The 21219-nt window shown below is 36.7% G+C and overlaps 1 protein-coding gene across 1 annotated transcript in view; it reads right to left on the bottom strand.

The window, feature by feature from the left end:
• Positions 1-11707: 11707 nt before the first annotated feature.
• MADD (MAP kinase activating death domain) overlaps positions 11708-21219 on the bottom strand; it is a gene marked incomplete at both ends in the record, with an annotated part of 59273 nt that continues 49761 nt past the window's right edge. Inside the window, 3 exon segments of the mRNA XM_080345268.1 lie at positions 11708-11815; positions 13442-13488; positions 18302-18371. Of these exon segments, the coding sequence (XP_080201394.1) occupies positions 11708-11815; positions 13442-13488; positions 18302-18371 (225 nt within the window).

Below are 21219 nucleotides of genomic sequence, written 5' to 3'. Positions count from 1 at the left end.
GTATGAATCAAAATAATTCAGCTGGATAAAGGAGTGATGACTGTATGGTTAGATACAGGATTAAGCAGTCACTAGATATTCATGTTAGAGATTATGCAATTTTTATAATGTTGGTAGGGAGGTGCTTGTTTTGATTTCTGTTTGATTTTTCAATAATCATACTAAGATCACATTCCTGAAAGTCAGTTGATTTAGTTTATTTTAAAGACAGGATTTCATGGGTCTCAACCTTTAATATGCTGTGCCAGTGTAAAAATCTATAAGAATAACAGAGTACTTAGTTGACTGCTTTTCTTAACTGACCACAAGCACTCCCCTCTAGGAGACATTTATTAATAAAGACCTAACTGCTATCAAGAAGCCATATGCATTGCCTTAATGAAGCAAGCAGAATTAAAATTACAATGAATCTAGAAACATAACATATATTTTAGGTTTTTTAAAAAAATGAAATAGCTATCATAAACAATCCAGTAATATATTTGACAATAAATCCTTCTCCCTGTTCTCTGTCTCAGCATCGGAATGGAACTTGAAAAGAAGAAAATTGAAGAAACTAATGAAGGATAATTTCAGTTACATTCAGGAGTCATGCTCATCTTAAAATTCCTTTAATATATGTATACTAGGAGGCTACGGTGTCTCTAGTGTCCTGACTGCTCAGCATGTTTTCAGACAATACTTCCTCTTTTTATACATCTATTTTAGTTACATTGCCATCATTTCCATGTGAAGAAATTCAGGGAAATCAAGAACTTCCCTTCATTACGTACCTTAGATAAGTCTGAAAAAAACCCTACCATTACATGCAAACCCATTCCATTCCTAATGTCTGAAAAGAACACAAATTCCCCACTTCTACAGTTGTCTCTATTTTCTCTTCTCAGAATTCTGACATTCTTGATAAGAAACAAGTAGCTCAGAATAATGAAACACTAACAAATTATTGTTAACACTTAATCACCTTTCATTATGCTGATCTCTGCACAATAGAAAGTAACTTTCATTCCTACTGCTGTTACTGTCAGTGTATGAAATCTCCACTTCTGTGCTCTTGAGCAGATCTTTGCAAAACCACATCCAAAACATACCATTTGGGAATCTCTGGCTTAAGTTACTGTTTTGCTTTATACAGAAAATAGTTTGTTTGATAATTAGTCACTACTGGGTTTCTAGCTTTTAAAAAGACACCAGCATAGAATTCCAGTTATTAGATTTTTCTGTAACCAATCATAGACATCATACTAATCTACAGAGAAAATTTGGTACATCAGATTAAACAGTGAAAGATGTAGTGAAGAAGATTATTTTCACATAAACAAAAAGAGCTTGTGATTAATGTAATAAACTTACTGCCATAAAACATTACTGAAGGCTTTTGAAAGTTTGTGAATGGCATGTTTGTATTGTGGCAGATAATTTTGTCTAATCAAATGACACAATAGCATTTCTGGTTTCTCACCTACTAGTTCGAATAGTATTTGGGGTGGGGTATGTTTAGACCTGCAGTAGTTGTTAGTAGTTTCCAGCTGGAAAGTACTTTTTCATGATCACAGTAAAAGAGAAGGTTGGAAGATTAAATTAGTCCAGGGAGCATTGCTTTTTGGAAGAATCAACATAAAGGAACTGAAGTAACACTACTCTCCCGCCTCCAACATACCAGTTGAGATGGGAAAGCATGTCTGACACAGCACGTTAGTTGTATTAAACAATATATCTTCATAATAAAACCACTGATGATAATGAGATGTGTATTTTTATTATTTTATTATGGTATAAGAACAAAGAAGAGTACTCCTCTAAAACCAAAGTCAACTTATCCAAGGTTAACTTTTGGCTGTCGCACATCATTATTATTCAACAAATAAACAAAAAAGATGGAAAATATGCAAACAAGTTTACTTTGTTTTGTACTTTCATTTTCTGAGCAATGTTAATATTTAAAATATAAGGCGCACACCACACATAAAAGTCAGAGATGCTCTGTGTTATAAAGAACTTACGCCCAGAACACAGTGGATTAAGAGGACCACCCCAGTATCCATGGGACAATGTCTATTGAAAACCAAAGACTGAACTGCAATAGCTTGGATTACAAAGGACAGCGTACCCTAAGGAGAGTTAGGTGCTGTACCAAATACATTCTATGATCAGAAAGGTGTTTCATGAAGAGAGTAGACTTTTATGCTGTAAAAGCCACAATACTGAAAAAGTACAAAAATAAATCAAGAGTCACTAAGAAAATGGCATTTTCTGCTCAATTCTTAGCTACTCAACATGAGTACAATGTTGTTGGGAAGAGCAACGCTTTCACAAGCGAACATTCATTTCACTTCTCACCTGTGAAAAGCAGTGTACTGCAAACTAATGCTTTCACTACATGTTAGTCTATCATTATTTCACTAAATTTAATTGTTCAAAAGGTCTTCAAGTATGGAATTCTACCTTATATATATATATATGATAAATTTCCAGTGTTTGCACCTTTAATTTCCACTTTTTCGAAGTACTCAAACTAATGACAAAGAAATGCCTCCTCAGAAAAAAACTAGCTGAGATACTGCTTCTGTAAGTATTTCATGCAGGGTAGCACCAAATAGTTAGAATCTAATTCTACAGTACCTTCTAAGATAATACTGTGCTTCAACATGAAAAAAAACAAATCAGTTTTGACCTCCAAAACTCTAAGTGACACGGAGTGAATCAAATCCAAATCTGAATAGTTATAAAAAAGTAGGACACTCTAGCTAGGTTTCTAAAAGTTACTCCTAAAAATGTGAATTCTGAAAATTAAAAATGCTAACAACTCCTCACACACGGAAAAAATTAAAAGGGGGAAAATGCACCTGCAAGAGATGACCTTCTGTGATTAGTTCTAGAAGGGTCTTTAGAAAGTTGAAGGTATTTATTGATATCCACGCATATAGTATTGTCATTTCTCTATTCCATGGCTGATATCAATCCTGAATGTATAGTTCACTAATTGCCAATAATTCCATGTTGTTAATAAATAAATGAATAACTTTCATCCTAATCTGATTGAAACTACATAAACTGAGCAATTTCTCCCAAACCTAGCTGGCTGAAAACAACGAAGTATCTCACAGTTTCTCCCCATCACGCCTGAAAGACTACTTGACAAAAGCTGATTTTAACCATCTTTTCCTGTGTGGGATCTCCTTTCATGCAAAAATCATGGTGAGCATTCTTATCTTACAGTTGTTAAGCACTGTTAGAAAGAAGCGTGCAAGGTAAGATCAATAGTAAAAAAACAAAAAACAAAAACAAACAACAACAACAAAAAAACCAACCCTACACCATTAACATAGGCCATAAAGTTAAGAAACTCATCTCTTTGAGCATATTAAGTGCTTTTCACAGCTAACAGAAACTATTGTCCAAAACACCAGTCCTACTGGAGTCCTTTCAGTAGTTTTCTTGAGATAAAAAACTATTACTGCTCAAGTAGAAGATCCTTCCATGTGAAAAGTATAAGCAACTTTTTCAAACATAACCTCTTCAGGGCTATTACTTCTATCCAGCTGGATGTGAAACTGACTTTAACTTTTAATGCTACTACAACTTCAGTTTAAAGCCTATCATTTCAGTCTGCTTGCTGCCAGTTCAGCCTACATGCTTTTCCTTCAAATAAATTACTACTAACTGTATACCAGGAATGGAGATATTTAGATGCTCTGAATTAAGCATAAGTCTCAGCTGAAGCACAGGAATGTTGTGGAGCATTACTAAAGACACAATATCATGCCGCACAGAAATAATCAGGCTAGCCCAGTGCTTCACTTGAGCTAAGATCCCACTTACAAGAAACATCAAGTAACCCAAAAACATTAACACAACAAGTAACACTCCTGGTGCTGCTCGTACCTCAGTTCTCTCAGCACCGCACTGCCTGCCAGTGCCCAGGAAAATACACGTTTCACACCACAGCATCAGTTCTTTGTTGTTTCACCTTGTATTTCAGCACTGTTGCATAAATAATAAGTAAACAAAGTTTATTTGCTCCTGGCAATGGGAAGCTTCACGAAATACTCTTTATAAAAGCCACAAGATGGAATAAAACTGTCAAATGCAAGCAAACCTTACCATAACTCCTCATCTCCTTCAATTACTGGAGTCTGCCTTAGAGCTCAAATCCTGACCATGATTCTATGAGTGAAAAATAATACTAAAATGAGTTAAGGGGTAACTGATACTTCATAAAAATAACAATAAAAGAAAAAAAAAGGCACAATGTATGAAACCCAAGAGAAAAAACAAACTAACAAAGAAACAAACAACAAAAACAACTCAAGAGCCAAAGCACAGTATGCATTAAGAAAACCATATTTTTCTTGGGGGCTGATGAGGATACTTCAGCACTACCGGCCAGCGGGCACAACTCCCCAGGCCATGAGGCAGCTTTCCCGCTCCCGGCGCTGCCGGGTATTGCCTCCGTCAGGGCGCAGGGACCCGCACCTGAACGTGTAACAGGGCGGCCCCACAGCCCGTTACCGCCGGGACCGGATCCTGGCGGGCGCAGCCTCGTCAGGGCGCCTTCCGCCCGAGGGGCACGCGGCGGCCGTTAGAGCCTTCCAACCGTCCAGCTCGTGCCGCGGCGGCTGCTCCCTCAGCGCCGGGAGCTCTCGGACCGAGACGTTATTGCGCAGGTCCGTATAGCCCGAAGGAAATCACTTCAAATTGTGGCGCGAACAGAGAGGATTGAGGTAAAGCGTGCTGAATTTCATTGGGTTCCTCTTCCAGCTATAACTCAGTGGGCTTATACAAGACCTGTCAAAAGCTATGTGTGAATTAACTGGTGCCCCCCCCCCCCCCCCCCGAATAAAATGAATTATTCCTCTTAACAAATAAGAAGTGATCAGCTGGAGCTAAAGAATGGAGTACTACATGTCCACACTGAAGTCATGACAGTAACTGCATTGGGTGAAGCTTATTGGGTGGCAGCCTATTTTGTATTCTATCATAAATACATGACTACTAGTTTAAAACTAGCAGGCATATCTGCGCTGATGGCTGCAAAATAAGCATGCTCCCTGTTTCTTTCCTGAGCATTAGGTTTCTGATTGGTTAATAAAATTGCATGTAGTATTTCATCCTCAAGCCAAGGTAGATCCAGGTATATGCTCTAGTACTGGAGCTATTCTTGTAGAAAGGGTGCCAACTACTAAATGTATATTTATAATATCCCCAATGCAGGTGGAACCTTCTGTGACCAAGGAAAGGTAACCTTTATAATAACAAGTTATATTTCTATCAACGTATGTTGTTGCAGGTTAGGTACTGATGTATTTCATTTAGATATTCAAGTTAGGATTAATTACACCAATTAATACTCGTAACTGAAGGTGCACTGGCATAATTATGCTGATACAAATTTTATAAAATGAAGAAGTCTACCATTCACATGTTTGTTAATGAATAATTGCTTGGAAGATCGTTCTAATGTTAGGCAGAAGTCAAAGTAGCACAAGGAAAACTAACTGGATTCAGTAACATGTTTAGAAAAATCTCACAAAAAATCTCAATTTCCTTAAGTAGCTTGTAAGCTCTAAACATTGTCCTTGATGGATTGTTTCAGTTTAGATGACCACTTCAGTCAATGTATGACCTGATTTTAGCACGGGCTGATGATATGTGCCTCTGCTCTGCTGCTTAAATTACAATAATTACATCATGCACTGGGGTGAAATGCTAATTGAACAAATTGAGCTCAGATTGTCTCAACAGAACGTTTAAAATGGTCTAAAGTGCCTTACCTATCACAAGTTTATCTTCCTGGTCCATATATAGGAGGGAACAGTTATTTTCATTGACTTTTTCAGATTTGTCCAAGTTTATTATATAAAATTAAATATAAAAATTAAATTCTACTTATTGAAAATCACAGTGAGGGGTCAAGAGGTTCCCATATATTATAACAAAGCTTTTCAATGCAGGGCAAGACACTTATAAAATAGTTTCAGCATACCTTACCTGTAGGTGTAATTACTTTTAAGAAAGAATTATTGTGCTAGCTATTCCAAGGGAGATCTATAATTGAGTGCAATGAATAAAAACTCTGAAAAATACTGATAGCATTTTTTCCTTAATTTTATCATTCAAATGAGAGCAGCAAGGGAAAACAGGTTTCTGGAAGTCAGAAAAAGTCATTTCTGTTGCTTTTATCACAGAATTTATTTGAAATAAAATCCTTATATATGTTTAGGAGAGAGGTTTGCCAGTAACATATCATCTTGTAGTAGGTTTAGAAATACAAGCCATTCCTGTCTCCTTACTAATGAATTTTTAAGAACAGGCTGCTGAGATTAAAAATATCCCCACTGATACCTTTCAAGTGCTTCCCAGGCACAGAGCTCTATTTTAGGGAAAAAAAAGCTGTCAGTGAGATACCCTTTACTTGTCTTTGGGCAGTGTCCACACAGCAGCCTGCATAAGCAGCACATCTTATAACAGGTTGAACTGGTGAAAGTTTAAAAAAAACCAGATAAGAGCAGTTGCATTTATTAGGTCCTGATATGGAAAAAATAGTCTACCATCTGCTTTCCATGCCAGACAGAAAGGTTGACAATAAGCAGCCATAGAACCACAGATAACTGTTACACCTATGTACATGTTTCAGTCATAATTCTGTATTAGGATAGCTTTACAGAAGACAAATAATCCAACAAAAGGACTCATCCAATATATATACAAAATATCAGTGGATATGAAAACGTATAGAAATTGATATAAGGTGGAAAAAATAAGTGGTAAGCATGCTCCATTTTTCTTCTTCACCATGGATAAATGTCTGAATTTGATCTTCTATTCATTATGGCGTATTTAACAAACATAAAGAATATCATACATAGCTTTTGTTGTTTTGCTTGGAACTATAAATTGTGGGACACAAATATATGAACCCAGGATTTGCATTAATGTAATTTAACCTTCTGTAAGGTCGCATTTGCTTGATATCTGTCGTAATGCTAATAATCCAGTAATCCAGATCTATATAACTCTCAATTATAGTTTTGTTGTTTACTGCTAGTTTACATATAGCAAACCCAGCAAAAAGAATGGCTCAAAATCCAAGCTTTTCTTCTGCTTTGTAGGTCAGTTCATGTATATGTTGCCTTAAAAAAAAAAAAAATATATATATATATAAAAAAATATATATATATATATATATCCACTAGATTTTGATAATTGGAAAGTCCTCAAAAATTGCAACCTGGAAACAGGAGTTGTTCTTTTTTACTGGTGTAAGGGGGCCTAACAGTGCTATGTATTTTAAAAGCATGATATTTTCTCTTATGCATCACCACTCCACCAAAAATAAGTTTATTTAAATGCAAAGGGAGTAAGAGTGGAATGAGGCGGAGGGATGAAAGAAGATAGCAGAGAGCTTGGTAAGAACAGGAGAGAGGAAGATGACTATGACTAGAAGGGGGCAGGGACTGGTTGAACTGGAGAACAGAGAAGAGCATAGATGCAAACTGGGCAAAGAGGGTGGAAGATAATCATCAGAGAAGTGAGAAGAATGTATGCAAAAACACTAAGGGAAACAGATGGAGACATTTGATCAGAAATTGAGGTACAGAACTGAGCCTGACTGGCTGCAGAAAGTGTAGGCCAAGAAACTGTGAGGAAATGGTGAGGAATCCAAGTAGAGTGGTAAAAAGGGAAGAACAAAACACTTTGAGACCCAGAGCACTATGGATAAACTGACACTCACTGGAGTTAATAAGAGAAACTGAAAAGGTAAAAAAGAGTGGAAGGAATGGCAATACGGAACTAGAGTTTTCATATACTCGAAGGAAGCAACTGTTAAGAGTTTTACTGGTGTTTTTCCTGCCACCATTTGTTCCTTTTTATGCATAGTTATTTTGGGAGAAGGGGATTTCTATTTCTGTGCGGGTTTCTGATCCATGTTTATTGCTATAGTAACTGTTGCAAATAGTAGCAGGACTGTTTTCCCGTGGCTGTTGTATATATGATTCTTCATTGGACTGATGCTTTAAAACAAAATTAATCAATGCTAGAACTACTATGCTGCGTAAGTTTCAAAACATTGTACACAAGTAAACAGAAAATTAACTTAACTTACAATTATACCAAGCACATATAAACAGAAAATTAACGAATTTCCTAACATCGGTATAAATGTTGAGCTCTTATAATATCTGAGCCCAAAATCTGCCTGAAGAGGTCCTCTCTAAGTCTGGCTTGTACTCAACTGTACTCAAACCTTATCTGTCAGCAACATCAAGCTTTTAAAGCCTCAGATACAGCGTTGGAAGGAGGGGGTCACATACCCACTGTTATATAAAGCATGATCACATTTCTGCTATTTTAGTGAAAGAGCCATACTGGGAATGGATGTAGGACCTCAAAGCTGTTGCTCACACTGAACATCTTAAAAGAGTGTTACAGGGTAGGGCTGTGTATGAAGCCACTCCCTCTAGCAGAAGCAAAGTAATTCCAGTCAGCTGTTTGGAAATGTCTTGCCCTTGTGAGAAGCGGGGGTCTCTGGCTGAACTGCGACTTCTGGAAGAGCAAAAGGCTCTTTGGCACTGCCTTTTGCCTGGCAAGGTCCTCAACACAAAGCTTCTGCTGCTTGGTCGTAACTCCCACTTCTTTAGGAGCTAGGAGATATTTTTCACCAAAGCCTGGCTTGTTTAAGAGCAGTGACTTAGAGTTCCTTAATACCACCGAAGTCAGAGTTGATCAGAAACCATTTTTCTCGCAGAAAGAAGATCCCACCTCAGAGGCAACATCTTCCCGACTTTCACAGCTAAATTAGTAACCATGGTTACAATGCCAGGCAGACGAGTCACAAACGCCAGTGTTTGCAGAAAACAGTCATTTTGAAAACTAACTTCATCAAGGAACTGTAGCAGAAAAATAAACTTGTTCAGGATAAGCAAAACCTTAAATTTTAAGGCAAGTTCATGAATCTTTCTTGTATTTGTGTAAGTGCCTTGGAAGTATCACAAGTATAACAAGTGTTAGAATCAAAAGCTTGTCATCCTGAAATACCTAAAAACTAAGACACAGGCTCCTCCTAGTGGTAAAAACTGAAGGATTATTAATTTTGTTAAAGAATCTTCTATCGCTATTATTACCACTTATTCTCATTTAGTCTTCTATTAGGTTCTGGAAGGTTTAGAAGCCTCTAAGTTCTTATTGCTGCTAAGAAATTCCTACCTAAAGATCAAAATAAATGGGATGTGACAAAACACATGCAAATCACTCATTATTATTTTTTTCATTAAAAGTAAGGTTTATGTACCTCTCAATGCTTAGGAGTGATGAAGTGAAGATGGAAAGGATGGAAGACTGCATTCGAGAAGGCTTATGCTTTCGGACCAATTTTAAATCCAACCTCCAGATCTGCATTTGGCATCCAGAGAACAGCACTGTGTATTTAGTAGTGGAAACACTGCACAGCACGCCTTTGTCTCAGATGAATACGCTACATACATACATTTAGCAGAACACCTGCCAAGTCACCATCATCAAGTACAAGAAAGATTTTGTAAATTTCAAAAATGTCTTCAATTTTAAAGCCAAGTCAGTTGCTCTCACCTGAAGAGCAGAAGCAGTGTCTGAAGTTATTACTGATTCTTCCTTGCCGTTGAACATCAAGCACTTTAACTATTTAGCCACACCTGTTCTTTAAAAAATTCTGTCAAAAGGGACAGAGGACCATTTTTATTATCAGGCCCTTTAAAAGTCTTACTGTGGACTGAAGTTTCTCAGCAGTTTAGAGCATACAGCACTTCATGTATTTGGTCTGTTGTAGACCAAACTGATTTCAGTCTTAAATGTACTTGTAATGTGGTAGTATCAAGAATAATACAATTGCTAAAAATTCAGATACTGCTATAAGAAAAATTACAGTCTCAGACGAGAAAATAAAATCAATTAAATGCAAAACAGGCTAATTTCAGGGCTTGCAAATTTCAGTTTTACCTTTATGTTAAGGAAAGGATGAAAAACCCTTTACTTTTTGCTTCTATTTGCATGTATGCAAAAAAAATATATATTTCAGATGTGTCTGTTTTCCCTATTCATGTTTTTCTGACTTTTTTTTAAAGACAAATTACATGGGTGCTATGATAGAACAAAAACAAGTTTCAACTGTTTATGTGGAAAGAAATGTAGATTTTCCACTTATAGTCTTATCTTTTTCATTATTTCACTTATATGTATAATGTATTTTGTACATTAACTTCATTAACTTAACATTAACTTCAGAATAAGCTGCATCAAGAGAAAGGCACGGGAGGATGAAAACCAGTTGCTGGTTGAATGACATTTTATTTTCACATTCAGACAGCTGTACAGTTTCTATAAATAGATGTGGTACTATAATATTTACATCATTTCCTCAGCCATTACTAGTGTATTTCATTCAAAATGGTAGACACCCTGACCAAGTCAAAACAGGGTTATTTCTGGGTGCATTTACTCAGAATTCTATGTCAAAACATACAATACATCAGTTTGTATCAGAGCATCTTTCCAGGTATTTGACATGTAACATTATTTTCTCCAGTCTCTCCTGCAGCATCCTAAGAGCTTTCCAGACAAGTGTCCTACAGTTCATAAACAAAAACACAATGCAAAAAACATTAATATTCGGCCTACTTAAATTAAGGAATGTGATGGATAGTTTTAACTGTGGGAGTTCCATTATATATTAACACAGTATTTGCAAGATTCCTTGATATACAGGTAGAGATTAGAAAAAAGCAATAGCTTAAAAAAATTGGGGGCAGCATAATCCTTTGGGCTTCTGAACACATTCTTCAGATTGCTATAGAAATATCTTGTGTATAGTTACAAACCCAAAAAGACGTGGGTCTGCCATGTGCTTCTGCCAATAATATTTCCAAGTTTTACTTGTCCTTATTAATTTTCTAATCCCTGTGATTAACTTCTTGAGGTACTGATTATATGCATCTGTTAACTCTACTGCTGGGCTATCTACAAATGTTACCTGAACTCCCATTTGAAAATCCACACCATCCATGAGGTGTCAGGTTTTTTCACAATATACTGCATCCAAAGTTTCTCCACTTATTTTCTCGCTTGAGGAGGAGTCATCTCCACAGGTGGACCAATTTAATAGCCAAACTTCAATTGTCATATAATATTTTAAGACTATGGTAATTTATACCAAAGGGTTTGAAGAACTATGTGACAAGAACTCAATGTTAGTGGGTAAAAATGAACAACACAGAAGGAAAACAATAAAAACACCACATTTAAACAACATGCAGGACCAGACTGCTTCCACTGTGCACATACCAGAGAATCTGAAAGCAGAAACCTGCATTTGTTAAGTGATTAATCTGTAACAAGTACCATTAGAAACAAAAAAACCCAACCAAACACAAGCTGTTAGTCATCTTAAGAAAAGAGGAATTCCAAAAAAATGGCCAGAGTAGATCACTCACAGCTGGATGCTGATGCTCAAGACTGTCTGATTAACAGCTCATACAAAAACTCCACTAAGGATGAACTCAGAAGGAGACTGAGCAGTGAAGTCTTAGGTATTTCTGTGGGGAAAGATTTGCAGGGTCATACATAAATAATCAAGTTCTCATAGAAGACAGTAAAGTGAGCTCCAGTAACTTCAGTAAAAATGAGAGTTTTGCACGTCAACATGCCAAAGGGTAGGTATTTCCTGGTATTGTGATCAACTGGAAACTGGTCGAGGTGGTTTGCTTTTGTTTTCTGCCTCTTTTCCACGAATGGCAGCCACATAGGAGAAGAGACACAGCACAGAGTAGCAGATCTCATGAGCCTACAAGAATTCAGAAAAGGAGATAATGAAATTAATATGATTTAGTGTTTTACAAAATCCACTGTGCATTTTGTATTTTGCTGCACGCCTTTCTTCATGGGACAACTACTCTGCCTACAGACAATAACAGGAAAATATGTCCCATACTGCCTTCTAACTGAAATGGATAAAAAAGAAAAGCCATATAACAAATTAAAAAAAACTTCCTTGGGATAAAAACATTAGTTGCTTGTTAGTATGATTCTAATAATTTTTAAGAACAGTATGCTAAGCTAGAAAGTTGGCCAGCTGGCTTCAGAAAAAACATCCTACATACTTGCTTTTGGTCTGTTGTATGAAGTAACAAGAAATTTTCTGGGAGAGGTTGAAAGAACTACCTAAAAAGACTAAACATCCAATACTGTGTCTCAGCTTATGACAAGGTGGGATTTTTCCTTATTCACAACTTATATTTTTATGCTAACAAGTACAAGGCCTGGTAATCCTCGTAATTTTTAATCAACACTAGTGAGTCCATGGATAACACAAGCTTTTTTTATTCTTTCAGTTTTTATTTAATTTTTAAAAACCCACAACCCAACATTGCATGTTTCATATGAAGAATACCAACTAATTTTGTCACTACCTTAAAGCAGAGGGTTTCACATACCATTGACAAGATTTACAATTATTGCTTTTAACTGATTCAGTGTGCTATTGTTGAAAAGAAAACCCTCTAGCATGCAATGAGCAGCACAATTCAGTGAAGGTAAGACTTCTATATCTATATCCTAGTTCTAATGCTGGCAATTTTGGTGATCTTAAAAGTTCTTGTCCTGTAAACTGACATTTATAGTCTTTGTAAAGGTAATAAGCATAATAATGTGTTTTGTTGTATTATAGTACAATCTTAAACACTTGTGTAGGATATAATTAATCTTCATTAAACTGGATTTTCTCATTAAAAGATACAGCTATCTGCTTCTTAAGTTACACATATTATAAGCATTTTGTTTCTAAAACATTTCTAGTTTCTTCAAGCTATTTTTCCCTCTTCTTGAAGGACCGTGAGTTTCCATGCAATCACCAAGTGTACACACTGCACTTCAGACATAAAATAACAGAAGAAATTTCAGGTCTTAAGATAATCTTTGTCTTCTGTTTCTTCCTCATAGTGCATATAGCCCAATCATTGAACTATTACGTGTAAAAGTGCTAAGTATCATTATCAATTGCTGGTGTTCAAAAACTGTTACAAAAAATTGAACACTAAACCACAGCAATAACTCAGATGGCAGGAATCAGTACTTATACTGTTCTCTTTCATCTCACTGCTCACTTTCATGAGGAAATGCACTAGCTCTTGCTGTGCTAAAGTTCATTTCAAACCAGCTACCTTGCATCTTTATCTTAACAAAAGTGACTAAGCTTTCTGCACTACCTGTGAGTTCCGGTAATTTCACAGAAACAACAATCACCAAGTTTTGTTGTCTCCCCTTAAGAAAAACTATCATAAAGGAGCAGCTGGTGTTTCACTGCAGTATTAGCATCACAAATCCTGCACTCTCAATGTAATTATTTTTGCCACATGAGGATGTAAAGATATATCCTCTAAAGAACTACCAGAAGGCATCACAATTGACTTACCATTGGTGTCTTGTACTTGTGGCTCACCACTTCTTTAGTTTCAGGAACTAAAACCGGACGGGCAAGAGACAAAACAAAAAGTTCAAAATACAAGAGGAAAAGGGGAAAGAAATAGCACAATGTTCCCATAGGAAAGGGAAGGGATGCACACAGACAGCAGGCGCAGGTACAGGGCACCTTACTATCCCTCAGTTCTAAGTGATACTCTTTCTTCTCTTCATTTACATTACATAAGTCCTTGAAGATACTGGTATTGTAACAACAAGTTACTCAGTTTGACAAAAATATTTCACTGTCTCTTTTTGTAGATATTGGATGGTTCTTAGAGACTGTCTTTTCTCTTACTACTTATTCCTGCTAGACAGTAAAATTAATGACAAAGTAGGCTTAAATGACAAAATATATGTAATGTCTACTACCACAAAACATAAACCAACAATTCCATAGGAACTTGTCAGTATGTAATTCCCAAAGATTTTATCCTTTGGATGTCTGAATCCTTCTCTGCTGAAAAACAGATCTGAAAAGAACCGTTGGAAACTGTAGTAAGTGAAATCCAGACAAAAGAAGGAGCCAAGCGAAAAAATTTTCTGAAGTGGAAGACTGTTTCTCAGTTCTGTTTCAAGATCTCAAGACATTCTTTCTCCTGTCTAGGATGTGTTTGATGGTATTGACTTGACATACTCACTGAAAATGCTCATTGCTTTTGAACAAATTGCCTTAAAATAAAGTACTGATTTCACTTACACATATTCCGAAAATGCCAGGCTTGTTGATTTCTAGAAGACTTTATAGATAAAGAAGATTAAGGCACTCACCAAAAACAAAGCAAAAAAACCTACTATCCAGAAAATTTCGTCTTGTTCCCTTGCACTGCCTCAAACAGAAAGGAAATAGGCAGAATATAGCCCAAGAAAATTTGCCTTTTGTCCTCTTGTGCATAGAAAAGCAAGCTGTAACCATCCCATTACTGTGCACTGGATATGAACTGTGCCTTTGACCCGCACTTGGGTCTACAAACACCTGAACAGATACCATGGGAAATCACCAGGAGAAAACAAAGACCACACTAAGAAATACAAATGGCAAATTTAAAATGTTAACATCAGTGGAATACCAAGATCAACTTTGAATACTTCCCTTCAAGAACAGCTGAAATTTGCCATGGAATTTCTGTGTCACAACAAAAAAATTTAGAAGAAGCAATACAGAAATTATGCATAACCAAATCATACCAGGTTCACAGAGGAAGGGTAAATGTTTTATTACACATAGTACTAGTGACGAGAAAGGAAACAGAGGCAGATGAGTTTCAGTTTGAATAGCTAGGAAAAATCCACAACAAAACCTATCCATGCAGATATCATCTTTTCAACTATGATATGACACGGCTAAACGCTGGAGAGGGATACAGGTCACACTCTAAGGCGCCAAACGTAGGCAGTGCAGACTGGGTTTGAGAAAGCACTCTAAATATAAACCAGTGCCTACTAATTCTTGTATGTCATGGTATTGTCATTCTTGGAATAAAGCTACTGAAAAGTACAAAATATGATTGTAAAAGGTAATGTAATATTTTTGTTTCATTTTTCAATTCTCTCTTTTCTTGGAGTTGGCAGTTACATTAAGGACAGAGAGACAGGGAAAGTGCACACCCAGGCTGCACTGCCTCAGTGACTAGAGTTGGGGAGATAAGGAGGTGCACATCCAAGCTACCTTACCCGTTGGCACCAGATGTTCCAAATTAACTCCGTGTCACCAGGGGATAAAGGTGGGAGTGAGGCACAGCCAAATAGGGTAGGACTTTTACAGCTGTGTAAGTCTCACTGACCACTGGATAACATACAACTGTTCATAAACTCTTCAAAAACCAAGAAGGGAAAGGTGTAAGGACCTTGTGCCATGAGGGGAGGAGAGACGGGAAGCTGTAAAATCCTGTATCATAACTGAGAACAGGAAGAGAGGGAACAGGAGAGCACATAAGGCAAGGCACTACTGTCTCTGCACTTCACAGTCAGTAAAATGCCTTGTCTTTAAGTAAAGTACTCCTTCACAGTCCTTCCAATAGGGAAAATGCTCCTAGAGGACTGAGTTAGGAAGAGTAAAAAGAGTGCGTCAGAGAAGTCAAAGCACTAGCACTGCAGAATAGAAAGAAAAAAGCAGGAAAAAAAAAATAAATCAAGAAAAATAAAAGACCCATGACTCAAATTAAGAGATTAGCAGAAGTACTTTTCTTCTAACACTAAAAGTTATTCCTGATGTTGCTGAACTAAGCAGATGAAGGGAGTAAATTATTAGGCACCATCCTGCAGCCTTTGGTCCTGTGAATGAAAATATGGTGCTAGCACAGAATGAGTTTAGGGGACATCACTTTACCTGCTGGAGAATGAAGGTTTTCATAGCAGCGGCAGTGAAGGGGCCACAAGAAAGTAAAGCACAAGTACACAGCAGTAACTCAAATTCCAGGGGAAAGAGCCTTACATTTCCTCACTTAAATCTCCACTTCCATTTGTGGGCAACAATTCCTGAACTTCTGCTTGCATCCTGCTCTGAAATCGCAATTCCAACTTCCATGCTGCCATCTAAACCCAGTGTTAACACAAACAGACCTTTAAGTTCCTGCTATAATATCATTAAACTTGGAGCACTCATGCTTGGCAAAATCAAATCAACAAACCTTGTACTGATGTATTTCCCATCAGACTGGAGTATGCATGCTTACCACTCTCTACCTTTCTAAGAGGGGAGAGTACTTCAGTATACTCCTATAATGAATCTGACTGCAAGGTTCACAATGTTTAACACATCTAAATAACTTCATTCTTAAGAAGTCCATGTAGGTTTTTGACGAATGCTCTTAACAAATTAACATGTTAGTTTCTTTTGAACAGCACAGACCAGCATATCTTCTCATCTTTATAACAATTTAAAAATTTATAACAATTTAAAAAGCAGCCCTGAGGTAGCCTCTCATCTCTGCACAAGAAGAAAGGTTAACTCCCTTGCAACATCTTTCTTCCCTTCTTCTTTCTCTTTATTGCTAGATAAGCAAACTGGAAATCTCATTTAGTACATTTAAATTTGTTCTTGTCTGTGACCTCTATTTTGGGAGGAGGGTATTTTTAATTTAATTGGTTTAACTTCTCAGTTTTTGCGTGTGGTGTCCAACTCCTGGTTTATTTCTAATTACTTCTTGAAATTACCCTTTCATAAATTCCATATCACAATTCTAGCTTTTGCAATAGGCCCTTGTTACTTTCTTACAGTAATTAAAGTCATTATTTGGGGGATAAATGCTGTATTATAGAGTCATCAATAGAAGTTGACTGGAAACAACTAAGTCAAACACTGTCTTTCTTGTGCAATATAAACAAACTATTAAATACTTTGAGATAAAACCTCTCAAATAAAATGATCCAAAATTCATTTCTGATCCAAGTAATTTCTTTTAAGTTAAAGACTTCAGAAGCTGAAGCCATTCTTTAAGCTAATTTTATGGCTTCTGAACTCTCACCTTTGTGAAACTAATCAATAATCTTTTACATCTTAAGCAATTTCTGTAAGTAGTAAAATGAACTGTGCCTGTCAGGGTGAAATGATGGTATCAAAGGAATACACAACCATAAAATGGAGACACCTTCTGAACATCTAAACTATTAGAAGTTTTTCAGGGTTTACATACGCTCATCTGTTCATATGAACCATGAACAACATTTTTTGAAAATGGGAAAAAATTGTTCACATATTCAAATGCCAGTCTTCTGGGAGATTACTTTATGGCAAACAACGAGCAAACTGCAATAGTCAGAAAGGCTTTATCATTGAATATCTTACAACTTTGTATCACCGAAAGGAGACAACACATTATTAAGGACAAAGACATTAATTTCAGCAAACTCAATTTTCTAATAGAGAATCCCTCAGCCAGAACGTTCTATTCACAGTGCCAAAGAACAATGAGTATCTTGGTAAAGGGAGCTGCTGATTTAGACTTTGATTAATGGCCAAAGTATGAATGCTGATCTACTATGGAAAGAATGTTGTAAATTTTATCTTCTTTTTAAATATTTTATACAAACACTTAAGACCTAGACATATGTCTCACAGATGAGTAGAGGAATAAACCAATATGCATTTGGGGACTATTTCAAGAGAAGCATGTGGATCACTCTTCCAGAGAGCTGCATCTGAAGTCACTCTTTTTTCAGACAATAGTTAAGTACAGTGTGACTGACACTAACAGTGAAGAGTAACCCAGAATTTTCCCCAATCTAGACTGTAGGCAGATTATATGTAATAGCAGTAACTGACCAAAACTACACAAATTCTCTATTCTCCTTAACCTTTACATTTCCACTCTTTACCAGTCATGCTCTGAAACAAAAACCACAGAATAAATAAAGTGCAATCTGACAAAACATCTGCTTAATGCAACAAAAATGAAATTCCACAGAGAGCAAAGAGGAAACTTTGCAATTAACAGTAATTCTTCATAATGAAAGCATAGTATGCTGAGAAAGATCAACTTAAAGTCCTGCTTAAAAATGTGGTTTCTCAGATGAAAAAAGAAGATACCAAAGAAAATTCCTACACACATCCTAGTTTAATTGTTGTTTTGTTTGCTTCAGAAATACATCTTATTTGTCGATTAACAAAAAGCACCTAGGCCACAAATCTTAATATGATGAAAATGTGTAAATTTTTATGTTAAGTCACCCATCTCTCAGTTAGGCGATTTCTCACGTGCAATCTACATTTCTCTCCCATCTTTGAAACTACCGTGCAACTCTCAATCTGGAGACTGGAAATTTGAGTTACTGCCATGTGAGTACAGACCTAATATCAAAATAATGTAATTACCAAATTCCTCCAGGACAAAGACTCCTCTCACAGTATTGCACTTTTTAATGTGATTCAGCTCTATGAAAACCTACAAAAACAGGAGGAAAAGTAATATAAAATTAGTCAGGCTTGTTGTTTGGGGTTTTTTTTAACTAAAAAACAAAATAAAAATATCACAGAAGATACAAGCTAAAGTGTTGTAGCATACACTACCAGTTCATTTATAGTTTAATATATAAACAAAGGGTGAAATAAATATTCAAAAGACAAACTTGCCACAATGCTAGAAATCAACAAATAACTTAAAAGCGCTAAGAAGCAAAGACAGCAGAAGATGAAGTACCTTCCGCTCCTTGCAGGAGGAGAAAGCATGGAAGAGAAACGAAGGAGTTAGTAACTCTGACATATCCAACATTGCTACCCCTTCAGGCACTCAAATGAGTTATTGAAAAAAGAATACCAACACACCTGAAATACAACAGAAGAGGGGGACGAGAAAAAAAGCTGGCTCCCAAATTTGGCATGATTTGTAGCCTCTGATCCATCCCAGTTAGTTTCTGCCCCTCCATGCATCCTCCTCCAGCACAGAGGGCAGGTAAGAGGCACTGTACTTCCCACCCTGACACTGACCCTCCCTAACCTATCCAGTAGCCAAATTTAATCCAATGAAGAACCACTAATCTTCCTTCTCCCTGACAGCCTTGCCATTTAAAATTTTACTACAGTTCATGATATATAATCTGCACACTTACTCTCAGAACTCTCACTTAACAGTACTGGTTTTCTCCTTTAAAAGGATGGGAGAGTTGGACCCTTCTCTACTGTTCACTCACTTCATACATGCCTGCTGCCAGCTGAGCAGTCACTTAGAAAACACACCTGCTTTAAACCCATGTTTTATGCACATGAACCCCAAAAGACAAAAAAGTTGAACTACATGGCTAGGTTTTTCAGTCCAGAACCAAGATGCCAAGATTGCGTAAACAAGTTCCCTGAGCATGAGTTTGTTCATTATCCAATCTATTTCAAGATACAAAACAGTCCGATCTTATAGGCACATCTCCTATAGGCACACTCACATCAGAGTCAGTACCTAGACATAATAAGATGTAGAAAGTGATATAAGGAATCAATTCCATATTCCAGTTTCTAATATAGTTGCTTTTTCAAGGCAAGAGAAACACAAAGAGTAACATTGCCCTAATATTTAGAATAAGTCTACATTCAGTACCTTAGAGAGACCCTTGCAAGACTGCATTACAAAAGTGTGGGATGGATACTTTCATTATCTATACACTTATGACACCATGATGATAGGACCTTTTTAAAAACATGTTACTAGATAAACTTCATGGTCTTGGAAAGAAAGGAAAGGAAGTCTCTGCAACCCTTTTGAATCCAATACCAGCAACACCCATGTAATCATAGACGGTATGCTACCCAAGAAAGGCAAAGGAAGTCAACACCAGAAATTGTTGTGTTGTTTTTTTTTTTTTTAAGAAACAGGCTTATCTCTATCAAAAGATATCAGTAAATGCACTGTAGATCTGAGAGGTCAGGTTGATTTGCAAGGCAAAGGGGGGTTTATTATTATTTTTATTAGCAGAGAACTAAAAAACAGACCCAGGATATTTTTTGCTCAATATAAAAAAACTAAACTTCCACTGAATTAATCAGAAAATCTGAAGCTTGCTTTCTGCTTACATTCAAGCACTCTGGGAACGGAGACATAATCCCAACTTTGTTTGCCTGGTTTTGCCCATATTCTATGTCAGTTTAGTTGGTCAAAAACATTTTATTTTTTCAGGAACAGTTACAGAGTAAACAAGTCAATAAAAGAACACTTTATTGCCCTTAGTTTCCTATTTCTGTACTATTTTATGTGAAAAGATTCTGCTAGTAGTCTGAAGTAAAAATTCAGAAAATCAATAAAAAGGCTCAGGTGAAACATTAGTTGCTTTATCTGGTAACAGTAAAGCAGCCTAAAAGACTTGATTGCCTCAGATGCTTATGATCTGAGCATAATGTAAGGAGTGCTACATTTCCACACGAGTTGTAAGTGATAAGAGAATATATCGAGTTGGTCACAATTACAGTAAGTTACCAATTTTCAGAAGACATATGAGTTGATGGGCAACTTCTTGTTATATTGGTTAAGGGCAGAGATGCTCTCCTCTCAATCCGAAAACAAGTGTAAAGCAAATACGTTACTTACCCTAGGGAAACTGTGGTTCTTCAAGACAGAGCATTCAGTGTGGATCCTACTGTAGATGGGCATGTGCCTGCTGCATTTTATTAAACTTCCATCTATTTTTGACACAGATTAATTCATAATGGGGACAGAGTTACTGAGGCCCAATATTATAATATAATTAGTGGATGTAAACTCAGAATAGTCTGCCAATGCCACGGGTACTCTTGATTCCTTCCTGTTCCAAAGGACTTCCTCTGACCTTTTTTCTTCTTAAACTTGCATGCACTGCTTGCATGGTGAGACAATTTGTGAACACTAAAGACAACTACTATATGCCAATAATAGATTGGCCCACCATGCACCTAAGACATTTCCTGAGGAATTCACAAGGAGGTAAAGAAAGCATACACACTGCAAGTCAAGAACCTTCAAAAACAGTTTCATGAAAGTAAGCACCATTATAACACTGCAGCAGTATGTTCAGTCTTCTCAGGACTGAATAGGCTCAATTTATCTTTTTCTTCTTTTTCTCTTTTTTTTTTTTTTTTCCAAGTGGAAACCCTTCTTCCTACGTTCTGTATGAATTAATTCCATGATATGCAACCAAGCAGGGCAACAGAAATCCTTTCTTTTAGTAAGCTGCATTGCTGAAAAGAGTACTCAGAAGGAGGGCCAAGAAGAGGGCCTGTATATGGATTAAGGAAAGGCAGATGAAGAGAAAGCTGTGCCTGATGAGGTCCTG

This window comes from Nesoenas mayeri (assembly GCF_963082525.1).
Source record: "Nesoenas mayeri genome assembly, chromosome: 5".
Lineage (NCBI taxonomy): Eukaryota > Metazoa > Chordata > Aves > Columbiformes > Columbidae > Nesoenas > Nesoenas mayeri.
Note: the sequence above shows the minus strand (reverse complement) of the source record. Positions and strands in the feature narration are given on the sequence as shown.